The following is a 14,671-nucleotide window of genomic DNA, read 5'->3' as shown; positions in this document are numbered from 1 at the left end:
ATTCATATAATATCATGGTACAAGGATTGAGATTATTATTGAAGGCCGCGAGAGGAACACGGTGAAGAACTGCTGATTAAGAACCCTCCACGCTTGATTTAGCATCTCGTTATTTTGTGCCACACGACATAAGCATCCGTAGCATCTCATGTCTTACAGCACTCATCGCACCGGACTCATTTCATCGCCTCGGTGGTGAGCCCGAACCCGAAGGGAAACAGCGGGTCGTAGTGCTCGTCGCCGACGTTCATCGGCAGCTGGTCCACCGACTTGAACCACGTCCGCGGCAGCTTCCCGGTGAACCCGTAATCACCAAACAGCACGTCGGCGACGCCCTGACCCTCCGAGCCGGGCAGCCAGGCGGCCACGAACGCGTCCATGGCGCCGATGTACGGCTCCACCACCAACGGCCTGCCGGAGATGAGGACCACCACGCACTTGACGCTCTCGCACACGGTCTGGATCACGGCCGGGCCGGGCTCCGGGATCGTCAAGTTCAGGTTGTCGCCCGCTGTCTCGGCGTACGGCGGCTCACCGACCACCACGACGGCGTAGTCGTACTCGCCGGCATCCACGGCGCTTCTGCCTGGATTCTCGGCGTAGACCACCTGCGTGCCGGGGTCGACCGTGGACTTGATCGCCGAGAGGATCGTCGTGCCTGCATTCCATGCCATGAAATTTTGTTCGAACAATAGACTCAACGAGAGATGACATTTACCTGCAGTGTTGTTATTGCCAGGCTCTCCTTGCCATGTGATCGTCCACCCCCCACATTGGTTGCCCAGGTTGTCGGCGTGGCTGCCGGCGACGAGGATCTTACCGGCCTTCTTCGGGAGAGGCAGCAACGGAGTGGAGGCAGATTTTCCGTTCTTCAGCAACACCAGGGATTTCCTGACAGCTTCACGGGCAACTTCGCGGTGTTCCTACAAGCAGAAGAGGACACATCGCTAAATATACTATAATCAAGACGGATGAAGTGTGAGAGAAAGGAACTGCGTTGTTCAGAACTGACATGGCTGCCAATTTCACCGGCGAGGCTTGGATCGGCGAACGGGTTCTCAAACAGACCCATGGTGAACTTGACACGAAGAATCCTGTAGACAGCATCGTCGATTCTGCTCATGGGGATAATGTTGTTCTTAACTTGGTATGTCAGATCATCAATGAATTCTGTGTAGGCGAAAGGAACCATCACCTGCATATAGTGTGTTTCAGTTCAGACTATGTTCAGAAAGGGAAGGCAACACTGCATTTTCATCAGTTGTATACAGAGATAAAAAATCACCAAGGATGTATCATAATCAGTAGAAGAGGACCACCCCTCTATTGTGACTGATGAGGCACTAGATATTAACTCCACTGTTGAGTGTTGACCCCAACAGAAAAATGGAGCGAATGATGCATTCCATAATTTTTATCATGTAAAAAGTTCACAGACCATACCATGTCAATACCGGCACCAATTCCAGCCTCAACTGAATAAGAATAGTTTACGCCCGGAGGAGAGGTGATCTGATCAATGCCTTCATAGTCTGTAATCACAAAACCCTGTTTGCTCAAGAGCCAAAGAAATAAATAACATTAGAATCCGTTAATATACTTGCAAAAGCAAATAAAGACACCAATCTTCTGTCTTTGTGATGAGCAACTGACCCTAAATTTGAGCTTGTTCTTGAGAAAATCGGTGATAAGGAAATGGTTTGCATGCATTTTCTCCCCATTCCAACTAGAGTAGGAGACCATAACTGTGGAGACACCTCTGATGATAGAATTGTAATAAGCAGGCATATGGATGCTCATTAGCCCATGCGTATCAATGATTGTGTTGTTTGCGTTGATTCCCATATATGTTCCACCATCACCGACATAGTGCTTCGCGCATGCAGCGACCTTCTTGCTACATGGTATTAGAGTGATATCAAAGTTAGTTCCATCAATAAAACACTAGTTCCTTTTACACATGAGTATACAAGACACACTGAAGAAAATTCAGTTACTAGAACTGTATGATGCAGATGGAGTATTACCTTCCACCAACATATGGCCTTCCTGTGTAATCTGATGGAGCATCCCCTTGCAAGCCAGAGATGAGTGTGGTCATTGACTGGACAACCTTTGGGTCTTCGCTATAGCTTTCGTAGCACCGTCCCCATCTTGGGTCTCTACAAACCTGAGCAAACATCATGTCAACTAAATAAATGTGTTCCTAACGATAACTAGGAAGACATTTGCAATCCCATGCCAGACCAAAGCATTCAAAAAGCAAGCTGTACTATCTATTACCGCAATGCACGGAGCAAAGGCGTAAGAGATTCCGGTAGCTCTAACTTCAAGAGCAGTTGCTTCTCCTATCCTCTTCACCAGCATAGGGTCCCTGGAATGAAAAAAATACACATAAATACATGTATATGCTAGCAATATACGCATCACATGCACTATATGCATCAAAGTTGGTGCTTTTTGCGCGAGAAATTCACAGCTTACCCATCCAATGTAATATATGAATAGATGAAATTGAATTATCATATCAAAAGCAGAAACAGTTTCTACCTGGTAGCTCCAAGCCCAATATTGTGGGGGAAGATAGTAGCTCTGTAGGCATTATTGTTGCCATGGACAGCATCAATACCGTAGATCATCGGAATACCAAGCCGTGTAGAAAGAGAACCCTTTTGTATCTCATTCACCATCGAAGCCCAAGCCTCAGCAGATGCTTGAGGAGCAGGCACGCTGCCTCCACCACTCAGCACACTGCCTGCATCATCATACAACACAATGGTTAGTTTGTTACACTACAAACTCTGCAGCCCTTCACCATCTGCAGTGACTTGTTTAGAATGAAATAAAACATGAGGCACCTATGAAGTATTTGGACATGGCCTCTGCCGTGGCGTTCACCCTCTCAATCTGAGTCATCTGGCCGATCTTTTCAGCCAGAGTCATCCGACCAAGCAGATCGTTGATGCGAACGGCGAGAGGCTGCTTCGGATCCTTGTACTTGGCATACTCCGCTCTCACCAGCACAACCAGGCAGAACATGAGGAGAAGAGAGGTGAACTTGTTGCGCGAACTCCCCATGTTGCCACCGTGTGTCTGTGGTATCGATCACCACAGGCTTCTATATAGACAGACACCTAAGCAATGGTGCCAACAATGTGAGTGAAGTAGCGAACACTCATGGTTATACCAACAGTGGAAGATCAATCATGTGTTATATTCTAATGCGACGCTGTTGTATGAAGAAACCAGACACTGGACCAGTCAAGGGACTCCTGCAGCCATCATATCATATAGGAGCATAAACAAGCAAAAGTGGACACTCCTGCAGCCAAGTACAAGGGTGCATATCTATTACTTAAAACCAGGTAATGTTGCTCAAGAATGGGTTTGGACAAGGACCGACAGTTAAAAAATGATAGTAGCTGGGCAGGCCATCTGGCCATGTGCATATCTGTTGGTTGTTCTCCAGTGCACGGTATGAGTAGCTGGTTTTGCACGGTTTGGAGAAGAAGGAAACCACTAAATCCAGGTAAGTTTTCCCCCAATTTTCATGGCCCAAAACACATAATGTTGCTGGAAACCGGCATGATTTATATTTTATAGGCGGAACATCAAGCAGCCTGGCCCTGATTCGCCGAAATCAGCCGTGGCGGAACAAATGGGTGGAAAACAGAAACAGACAATGCAGCATAAACAGAGCACAATAGGGGCTACAGTTTCTGAAAATCTGGAAATTCAACAGCAGCGGCAGCTAAGATAGTACGGTAAATCTGAAGAGCAGTATACCTTGCAAAGTAGCTTCCCCTGGTAGTGAGAGGCGAGGAAGTGAGAGCTTGGCGCGGCAGGGCAATGGTATTTATCCCCTAGCAGCGCTGCAAAGGGCCAAGCCAAAGTGGTTTCTTCTTTCTTCCCCTGGCGAGAGCATTTTCCATGGAGAGGAGAGGCACTCCAGCTCCAGCGAGTGGCTTCTGAAGCCAGTTCTCACCGTCGTCCACCTCATCTCTCCCCTCTCCTCGGTCTCACACCCGTGACATCCTCTCCCCTCATCTGGTGGACCCACCTGCCATCCTCCTCCTCTACCTCATTTACTTCTCTGCACTAGGGTCTGAGTTACAGCATGCTGGCTGGTTGTTTCTTCCCCCACAGCTCCACCCCTCCATGGCTCCATGTGGAGATGGCGTGGAGTGTCAGAGATGGCGAAGAGATGTCCGACGATTAAAAAAAACTGGTGAATGATTAGCCTCCAGAAATAAATCTATCCCTGTCCGGACCGGTGAGGTCGATCAACGTCGGTGCAGGGCCGGCCTAGGGGAACGCCTCGTTCTAGACGCCGGTGATGTCGGGCTTTGCCGCCGCTGCCTGGGCCTGGCGCGCCTCCTCTTCGGCCTCGCGCTCGAGCATCTGCAGGCGCTGGCCTTCCCGGCGGTCCTCGGCAAGCCGAACGCGGCGCCAGTGGTCGAGGTAGGCCGCCTCCTGCTTCTCCGTCGCCCCGAGCCAGATCGGCGGAGCGCTGACCCACTCGCGGACTACTCCGGTCCAGGAGTAGCGCTCGATGTAGGCCGGCTCCTCCGGCTCGGCTTTGGACGGGGACGGCGGGGCCACCGACGGCACGACGCAGTCGCCCGCCGTGGAGAGGGCCATGGCCTCCGCCATGGCAGCCTCGAAAGCCGCCTCGTCCGCCTCCCTCCACCGCTCCTCCTCCTCGCTCTCCTTGATGGCCGCCTGGTAGGCGGCCTCGGCCTCCTGGTCCTCGTCGCGGACGACGACGCGGGCGGCGGCAGGCTGTGGTCGATGCCGCGGACGCCGCGTCGCCTCACCTCCTCGTGCTCGATGGCGAACCATCGAGCCCAGTTGAGCGAGTCGACGGCGAAGCGCGGGTCGGCGCGCTGCTCCTCGCTCAGCAACGCCCGCCGGTGCCGCACCTCCTCTGCATAGGCCCTGGCCGTCCGCGGCGCCGCCGGCACTGGGATCCTCTCCGGATCCAAATGCCAGTCATGCGGCAGCGTCACGTCCGGGTACGGCAGAGGCACGCGATGGTGCTAGTGCCACTCGGCCTGGTGCACTGGCACGCTGATGCGCTGCCTCTGCCGGGGAGCGCGCGCTGGCGCGGGGAGGGCGGGGAGGGAGGGGAAATGGCGGTCGGGGGCTTTGCCCTTGCGGCTGCTGCCGACGCCGGTGAAGAAACCCATGCTGGCGATGGCTAGGGTTGTCGCCGGCGTGGGGCAGGGGTGGCCAGATAGGGACGGGGGGTGAGTGGTAGTGGATGAGGACGGCCCCGCCGCATCCCGACTTAAAAAAGGACGACCGTTGTCGCTGACGCGTGGGCCCAAGATGGACGGTCGTCATAAATTATGTTGATCGTAGCGGTTGGTCAGCCACCAGTTGGGGACGCGGCGGACGGCGAGGAGACGCGCAGCGCGTCCGCTTCGCTTCCGCGCCGACGCATTCCAGTCGCAATTTTGGGCCGGAAATGGGTCGGCGTGGACGCCGGACGGACACGATTTGAGTTTGAATCAACGCGTTGGACCGTCACTTTTGTTCGCGCCGACTCAAACGGACGCGGATGGACGAAATAGATCGCCCCATTGAAGTTGCTCTTACATATTTGTTAAAACTATCCACGTGTACTCTTCTTATATTACGACCATCATACATACTCATATTCGCAGTGGGAGCAAATGCCGCAAATCTTGACAGATCTTGAGGCACAGTTCCCCAGGGGTTGTCTTGGCTCTAAGGAACAGTGCCCATGTGGCTGAACTGAAACATCCAACGTGTACAGCAATCATCCTTGGGGCTTCGGGAATCCCGCATACTGTACCACGTGTTAGCTACGTGTGCATCACAATGTACATGTGGCCAAACCTGTCCATACTCTGGGACCCATGCGTAACTCATAGCTCTGTGATTGGAATTAACTTGTTATTGCTATGTGTACTAGATGGTACAATTTCAGTGCTTATTGGCTAATCATAACCTAAGTGCTGCCCCTAAGCTTAAGCTTTCTTGTTCGTGGACAAAAGCCACAATGTATATCGGGAAGCCATAAGGAGGACTTTTCGGCTTATGGATGGACTTTTTTTGTCTCACATTTGGGCGCCCTTTGTTTTTTTTTCGGAGCACAAGAAAAATATATGTATTTTTTTATCCCGGCTACTACCCACTCCCAGGGAGCGCACTTTCTTAACACAATATCATAAATACTAATTTATTTTCAACATCAAAATCTAATAGCATCATTCGTTATTATTTTATACACTGATTTTTATAGCAGCAACCCTATGATTTTGTGCAACTGTGCTCATGCGCTCTTCTTGTTTCAAAATAATAAATCTAAAGAGCAAGTTTAGAAAATGAAAAAAAAATTGCATGCATGTACATACTAAATGAACTATGTATGTCCAAGTTCTGGTGAGAAAATAATTTGATTTGCAATTTTCATGAAAAAAAGACGAGGCGTTAAAACATATTTAAAGGTTTAAAGTTTTTGTGTGTGCATAGCTCACAACATTCAAAACTTTGCACAAAACAAGAAGCCTCCAAGTAATACTGAAGTCATCTACATGTGAGACTTAGTTTGTTTAGGAAGAATAGTTTTACTTTATCTTTGAGCTAGGAATACATGCTCTCAAGCTCTGTTGGGTTTTACGCCCATGTAATGGGAGATATGATCACACATAATATCATTCAAAAGGTATCATCACCCAAATTTTTTCCCTTAAGAACGAGCACCATAAGATAGTTCGATATGTTTCATAAGTAACTTGATTCTCTAATTGCCACATCGTATGAGTTTCCGTTTCTATGCGACCTATTGTTTCCGGAGCCTCGAAGGTGGAAGGTTGATGAAGAAGGGTGACTACTTAGCTACACAACAGTAGAATGGCTTTTTTTAAGATTCTATACATACTATGATATGTCTTCCAAAAAATACTGAAGTTAACATTTTTCATTCAAGGCAGTTTAGTATTCGGAAATAGAACCTAAGAAATTGCATTTCCAACCCACGTACTGTGGATACTTCAAGAGTTTATTTGTAACTTTTTTATGAAGTATATATACAAAGCACTTACAGGTTAGTGCAAAATCAAATATTGTGTTCTCAAGGTACTTGTAAGAAGAGGGTGTATGTATCTATTTAGAGATGCACGTATTTGAGTACCCCGACATTCACATTCAAAGGAGCAAGATTGAGGTGGAAAAACTTCACCTGCTTGGTGTCATCCCTAACAAACTGATCTGATTTTGTTGTACTTGGCCATAGAACTTGACTTCTGCTGCTTATTAGCTACTCCCTCTGTTCCATAATGTAAGATGTTTTTCGACACTAATGTAGTGTCAAAAAACGTCCTACATTATTGGTCGGATGAAGTAGTAGCCTGCAACCCATTGTTTTTGACACCTACAACAAAACATCGCCATACCACAAGATGGCAGAGCAAGCCGCAAGCGTTGTTGATTCTTTAGTTTGTGACGGCATCCGTAAAGAGCTTGCTGGGCAGCTTGGCAACTACCCCGCCGAGCATGGAGTCGTGCGCCACCATGAAGCCGAGACCTCCGGTAAATATGGTCGGCCAGGACGCACCATCTATGACATGGGGCGAGAACCGACAGGAGGCTAAATTTAGTGTTTTGACCCTTTTGCAAAAGTTTAGTTAGATTTGATCCTAGTTTGAATTTTTTCGAGATCTGATATTTTTCCTACCGCCAGAGTCGATGCTGGTAGGGTTGTAATGTTCTCGATGCGGCTATATCTTTCACGTGCCGAAGCACGACTTAGAGGCATAACCGCATTGAAAGCAATGTTGCAAGTGAGGTAATCTTCACACAACCCATGTAATACATAAGGAAAAAGGATACATAGTTGGCTTACAATCGCCACTTCACACAATACATGAATAAAACATTATATTCATTCAAATACACTCAAGGCCCGACTACGGAACCAAGATAAAAGAAGACTATCCCAAATGCTACACAGATCCTCGATCAACCCCAACTGGGCTCCACTACTGATCAACTAGAACGAAACAACATAAAGGACAAGATCTTCATCGAGCTCCTCCTTAAGCTTGGTTGCGTCACCTGCTCGGTAACATCGGCACCTGCAAACTGATTTTGGAAGTATCTGTGAGTCACGGAGATTCAACAATCTCACACCCTCGCGATCAAGACTATTAATTTAAGCTTATAGGAAGGGTAAAAGGTATGAGGTGGAGCTGTAGCAAGCGACTAGCATATATGGTGGCTAACATACGTAAAAGAGAGCGAGAAGAGAAGGCAAAAGCACGGTCGAACAACTATGATCAAGAAGTGATCCTAGAACAACCTACGTCAAGCATAACTCCAACACCGTGTTCACTTTCCGGACTCCGCCGAGAAGAGACCATCACGGTTACACACGCGGTTGATGTATTTTAATTAAGATCAACTTCAGGTTTTCTACAACCGGACATTAACAAATTTCCATCTGCCCATAACCGTGGGCATGGCTTTCGAAAGTTCAAATCCCTGCAGGGGTGTCCCAACTTAGCCCATCACAAGCTCTCACGGTCAACGAAGGATATTCCTTCTCCCAAGACAATTCGATCAGATTCGGCATCCCGGTTACAAGACGTCCTCGACAATGGTGAAACAAGTCCAACAAAGCCACCCGAATGTGCCAACAAATCCCGATAGGAGCTGCACATATCTCGTTCTCAGGGCACACCGGATTGTCCAAACTTCCGGTAGGCCAGCCCAGAGTTGCCCCTGGTAGCCACCGGCGGCTGACAAGGTGGACCAACACTCAAAGGAGCACTGGCCCGGGGGTTTAAATAAAGATGACCCTTGAGTCTGCAGAACTCAAGGAAAAGAAAAGGCTAGGTGGCGAATGGTAAAAGCAATGTTGGGCCTTGCTGGAGGAGTTTTATTCAAGGCGAACTGTCAAGGGGTTCCCATTATAACCCAATCGTGTAAGGAACGCAAAATCCGGGAACATAACACCGATATGACGGAAACTAGGGCGGCAAGAGTGGAACAAAACACCAGGCATAAGGCCGAGCCTTCCACCCTTTACCAAGTATATAGATGCATTAATTAAATAAGAGATATTGTGATATCCCAACAAAATATCCATGTTCCAACAAGGAACAAACTCCAATCTTCACCTGCAACTAACAATGCTATAAGAGGGGCTGAGCAAAGCGGTAACATAGACAAACAACGGTTTGCTAGGACAAGGTGGGTTAGAGGCTTGGCTTAACAATATGGGAGGCATGATAAGCAAGTGGTAGGTATCGCAGTATAGGCATAGCAAAAGAGCGAGCATCTAGTAAGCAAAGATAGAAGTGATTTCGAGGGTATGGTCATCTTGCCTGAAATCCCGCAAGGAAGAAGAACGAGTCCATGAAGAAGACAAACGGACGTAGTCGAATGGGTCCTCATAAACGCGACGTTAACGGAACCAACCCGAAGAAGCAACACCGGAAAGAAGCACACACAACATAGTAAACAACCAACACACGAACATGGTATGATATGCGGTATGCGGTATGTGATGCATATGCATGATTTGCAAAGGAATGATTGAACCTGGCCTCAACTTGGAAAATCCAAGAGTGCCACTAGAAAGGTGAGGTGATTTCGGTCGAAATCGATAGAAAGATCACCGGAATCGGATGCACGGTTTGAAAATGGCAAGCAAAACAAATATGGCACTAGACTGCAATAAACAACAAGTAGCCTTCTAAATGCATCAAGATGAATATGCTATAGCACTCAAACATGGCAACAAAATACATGGCAGAGATCCACTCATGATGCTTGACAAAAGGTGAACACTGAGCTATGGCTAATTCAATCAATAGCAGTTTCAAACAAACATGGCGAAAGTGCAAACGATAACAGGTTTCAGACTTAGTGAAATTAACATAAGTCCGAAATTTATCATCAGGAAGCAAACTTTAGAGCCTGATAACTACATGCTACAGGAACATATCATGGCAAAGCAAGGCATGGTATGAAGCTACTCTAAGCATATAACAAAAGTCCCTTAGTGACCATGAGCCAAAAGGGATCAGAAAATACAATTGCAAGCATGCGAACATAGTAAAAACATAAATAGATTTAGACTTAGTGAAAAACTGGAGCATGCAAAATAGATTAACGAGTAGGCATGTTTACGAACTCGATGCACTCACTACGAGGCATTGCAAGACAAACTAAGCATACACCCATCAAGAAGACATGGCATAGAAGCTAGACATGGTAGGAACAACAGCATAGCATGCACGGATCAATAGCAACAACCTCAGCAAAATCGCTAAACATGTTAACAATCTGCCAGGAACATTTTATAGTAAAAGTAGAGCTCGATTGACTCAAGCTAGGGTGCTCCATAATTGCAAACAAAGACATGGATGGATAGAGCACAACAATATTAACAAAACATCCTTACTGATCATTCTCAAAAGAGGCATGGATCACTAGGAAACAACATGAACATAGGCATAAAAACAATAACATGACAAGGACTTAGTGAAATTGTAAGTCCCTGAAATCAACATCATCGAGTAAGCTACTTTGCATGCTTGTACTAGTCACCACAAAGATCACAAAAATACATGGCATACACCCCTGTAAAGATGGCATGACATATAACAAAACACATGTAGAGCTCAGGATCATAGCATGCACACACTAATCATGACAAAAATGACAAAAGGCCATTTGCTGAAACAGATTTGACATAATCATCACATAGCCCTCTTCCAACAGTATTTCGGGCATCAAGATGAGCTCAAATGCAAATGATTCAATGAGATGAAATGTTGTACTCGTCGAGACGAACATTTTGAAATGCTACACACGCGAATCGGAGCTACGAGTGCAGAGTTATGATGCGATGAATATGGGCATATGAATCTGGAAACTTCAGGGACTTAGTGGAATTCACCTCCGCGAAAAGTCAACACGGGATGAGGATATCCGAGACGAGGGGGCTGTTTGGATCGCGGGATTGGTGGATCTGATCCAATCTCACCAGATCCGGGCGGCGGATCTCTCCGGCGAGCTCGCGACTCCGGCGATGACCGGAGAGGACGGAGGAGGGCGCGAGGCGGCGCGAGGAGGTCGGGGCCGGCCGGGCGGCGCGGTTGCCGGCGAGAGGCGGCAGCGAGGGAGCTCGGCGGTGGCGCGAGCGAGGCGGCGGAGATGGCAGCGCCGGCGAACGAGGCGGCCGGCGGCGAGGAGTGGCGGCGGCGAGCGACGACGGGCGGCGGCGTGCGGCTGCCGGCCGCGAAGGCGCGCGATGGCCGGCGCGTACTCCGGCGAAGGGCGACGAGCTGCGGTGCGGGCACGCGCCCGTGGGCATGCGGCGGCGGTGACCGGGCCCCGCGGCCCGCGGTGGCAGAGGGACAGGTGGCGGCCTGCCATAGGCGCGGTTCGGCGGCGGCGGTTGTCCGGCCAGGGCGGACATTGTCCGGCGGCGCGCGATGGAAAAATTAGGGTTAGGGGTGGAGGAGACCCGGATTTTTGGGGAGAAGGCCTTTATATAGAGGTAGAGGGAGCTAGGAGAGTCCAAATGAGGTGCGATTTTTGGCCACGCGATCGTGATCGAACGCTCTAGATGATGGAATAGGTTTAGGTGGGTTTTGGACCACTTTGGAGGGGTGTTGGGCTGCAACACACACGAGGCCTTTACGGTTCTTCGGTTAACCATTGGAGTATTAAACGAAGTCCAAATGACACGAAACTTGACAGGCGGTCTACCGATAGTAAACCAAGGCCGCATGACAAGTCTCGGTCCAATCCGAGAACGTTTAACACCCGCACACGAAAAGAGGTAGAAAGGGACACCGGATGACATAGGAGCGCCGGATTGCAAAACGGACAACGGGGAAAATGTTCGGATGCATGAGACAAACATGTATGCAAATGAAATGCATATGATGACATGATATGGAATGCATGACACGCAAGCAATGACAAGTCAACAACAGCAAATAAGCGGAGGACACCTGGCACATCGGCCTTGGGGCGTTACAAGGGTATAACAACCTACCGCCAAGGTCCTTGGCAGTAGGGGTGCATCCCCCTCCCCTCCCCGTTCGTAAATAATTTCTAAGTATCAAATACAGTGTTTGTACTCACCTACCGCTCGGCACCTTGGTGGTAGGGTTGCACAGGCTACCGCCAGCCTGTTTGACGGTAGGGCTGCACTGCACTGACATGGATAAGTTGCCTACCGCCAGAGACCTCGACGGTAGGCTGGTATACCCCACAACCATCAATCCCGGCAGTGCGAAAAGGGTCAAATCCCAAACTTTTTTCGAACCAGGGTCAAATCTGGCTCAATTTTCGCAAAAAGGTCAAAACACCAAATTTCGCCCCAACAAGAGTAGATCCGTTGGAATGTGGAATTTTTTTCTGAGGGGTGGAGGTTTTTTTTACCTTTTGTAGTGGTTCGGAAGGGTGAAGTGGGAATGCAGGAAATCGGACTTACATTGTTGTTGTCTGGTGTGGGCCGGCAACAGTGATGAGCTCCAGCAAAAGTGGGCTCAATTAGAGAATCTCCAACCTGGTCCTTAGGCCAACACCAATGAGGTGACTCATGTTGGAAATATGCCCTAGAGGCAATAATAAATTAGTTATTATTATATTTCCTTGTTCATGATAATCGTTTATTATCCATGCTGGAATTGTATTGATAGGAAACTTAGATACATGTGTGGATACATAGACAACACCATGTCCCTAGTAAGCCTCTAGTTGACTAGCTCGTTGATCAATAGATGGTTACGGTTTCCTGACCATGGACATTGGATGTCGTTGATAACGGGATCACATCATTAGGAGAATGATGTGATGGACAAGACTCAATCCTAAGCATAGCACTAGATCGTGTAGTTCGTATGCTAAAGCTTTTCTAATGTCAAGTATCATTTCCTTAGACCATGAGATTGTGCAACTCCCGGATACCGTAGGAGTGCTTTGGGTGTGCCAAACATCACAACGTAACTGGATGGCTATAAAGGTACATTACAGGTATCTCTGAAAGTGTCTGTTGGGTTGGCACGAATCGAGACTGGGATTTGTCACTCCGTGTAAGCGGAGAGGTATCTCTGGGCCCACTCGGTAGGACATCATCATATGCGCAATGTGACCAAGGAGTTGATCACGGGATGATGTGTTACGGAACGAGTAAAGAGACTTGCCGGTAACGAGATTGAACTAGGTATTGGATACCGACGATCGAATCTCGGGCAAGTAACATACCGATAGACAAAGGGAATTGTATACGGGATTGATTAAGTCCTTGACATCGTGCTTCATCCGATGAGATCATCGTGGAACATGTGGGAGCCAACATGGGTATCCAGATCCCGCTGTTGGTTATTGACCGGAGAGTCGTCTCGGTCATGTCTGCATGTCTCCCGAACCCGTAGGGTCTACACACTTAAGGTTCGGTGACGCTAGGGTTGTAGAGATATTAGTATGCGGTAACCTGAATATTGTTCGGAGTCCCGGATGAGATCCCGGACATCACGAGGAGTTCCGGAATGGTCCGGAGGTAAAGAATTATATATAGGAAGTGCTATTTCGGCCATCGGGACAAGTTTCGGGGTCACCGGTATTGTACCGGGACCACCAGAAGGGTCCCGGGGGTCCACCGGGTGGGGCCACCTGCCCCGGGGGCCACATGGGCTGTAGGGGGTGTGCCTTGGCCTATATGGGCCAAGGGCACCAGCCCCAAGAGGCCCATGCGCCAAGAGAGAGAAAAAAGGGGAGAGTCCTAAAGGGGGAAGGCACCTCCGAGGTGCCTTGGGGAGGATGGACTCCTCCCCCCCTTGGCCGCACCCTTCCTTGGAGGAAGGGGCAAGGGCTGCGCCTCCCCCCTCTCCCTTGGCCCTATATATAGTGGGGAAAAGGAGGAGCAAAGATACCTGAGCCCTGGCGCCTCCCTCTTCCTCCCGTGACACATCTCCCTCCTCCCGCAGCGCTTAGCGAAGCCCTGTTGGAATCCCGCTACTTCCACCACGCCGTCGTGCTGCTGGATCTCCATCAACCTCTCCCTCCTCCTTGCTGGATCAAGGCGTGGGAGACGTCTCCGTTCCGTACGTGTGTTGAACGCGGAGGTGCCGTCCGTTCGGCGCTAGGATCATCGGTGATTTGAATCACGACGAGTACGACTCCATCAGCCCCGTTCTCTTGAACGCTTCCGCGCGCGATCTACAAGGGTATGTAGATCCACTCCTCCCTCGTTGCTAGATGACTCCATAGATAGATCTTGGTGACACGTAGGAAAATCTTGAATTATTGCTACGTTCCCCAACAGTGGCATCATGAGCTAGGTCTATTGCGTAGATTCTATGCACGAGTAGAACACAAAGTAGTTATGGGCGTTGATTTTGTTCAATATGCTTGCCGTTACTAGTCTTATCTTGATTCGGCGGCATCGTGGGATGAAGCGGCCCGGACCAACCTTACACGTACTCTTACGTGAGACCGGTTCCACCGACAAACATGCACTAGTTGCATAAGGTGGCTGGCGGGTGTCTGTCTCTCCCACTTTAGTCGGATCGGATTCGATGAAAAGGGTCCTTATGAAGGGTAAATAGCAATTGGCATATCACGTTGTGGTTTTGCGTAGGTAAGATACGTTCTTGCTAGAAACCCATAGCAGCCACGT

General features: G+C 49.0%; 1 protein-coding gene across 2 annotated transcripts; it reads right to left on the bottom strand.

Annotated features, from left to right (window-relative positions):
* Window positions 1–73: 73 nt before the first annotated feature.
* Window positions 74–9,441, bottom strand: LOC125510617 (uncharacterized). Of its 2 annotated transcripts, XM_087521749.1 has the most exons (11): window positions 9,369–9,441; window positions 8,763–8,768; window positions 2,859–3,011; window positions 2,551–2,755; window positions 2,284–2,374; window positions 2,028–2,170; window positions 1,654–1,897; window positions 1,444–1,548; window positions 1,013–1,195; window positions 719–923; window positions 74–658 (listed from the first exon to the last, which is right to left on the bottom strand). In XM_087521749.1, exons 1-11 carry the CDS (start codon window positions 9,424–9,426, stop codon window positions 177–179), a joined length of 1,875 nt encoding a protein of 624 aa, XP_087377875.1. In that variant the 5' UTR covers window positions 9,427–9,441; the 3' UTR covers window positions 74–176. The 2 variants fall into 2 exon arrangements, with proteins under 2 accessions (XP_087377875.1, XP_048531800.2); XM_048675843.2 differs by lacking the exons at window positions 8,763–8,768; window positions 9,369–9,441 and adding an exon at window positions 3,787–4,009 and having other exon boundaries at window positions 2,859–3,134.
* Between the last annotated feature and the right edge of the window lie 5,230 nt (window positions 9,442–14,671).

This window comes from Triticum urartu, chromosome 5A (genome assembly GCF_056163025.1).
Source record: "Triticum urartu cultivar PI428250 chromosome 5A, HENAU_Tu73, whole genome shotgun sequence".
Classification (NCBI taxonomy): domain Eukaryota; kingdom Viridiplantae; phylum Streptophyta; class Magnoliopsida; order Poales; family Poaceae; genus Triticum; species Triticum urartu.
The sequence above is the reverse complement of the archived record's forward strand: the minus strand, read 5'-3'. Positions and strand labels throughout refer to the sequence as shown.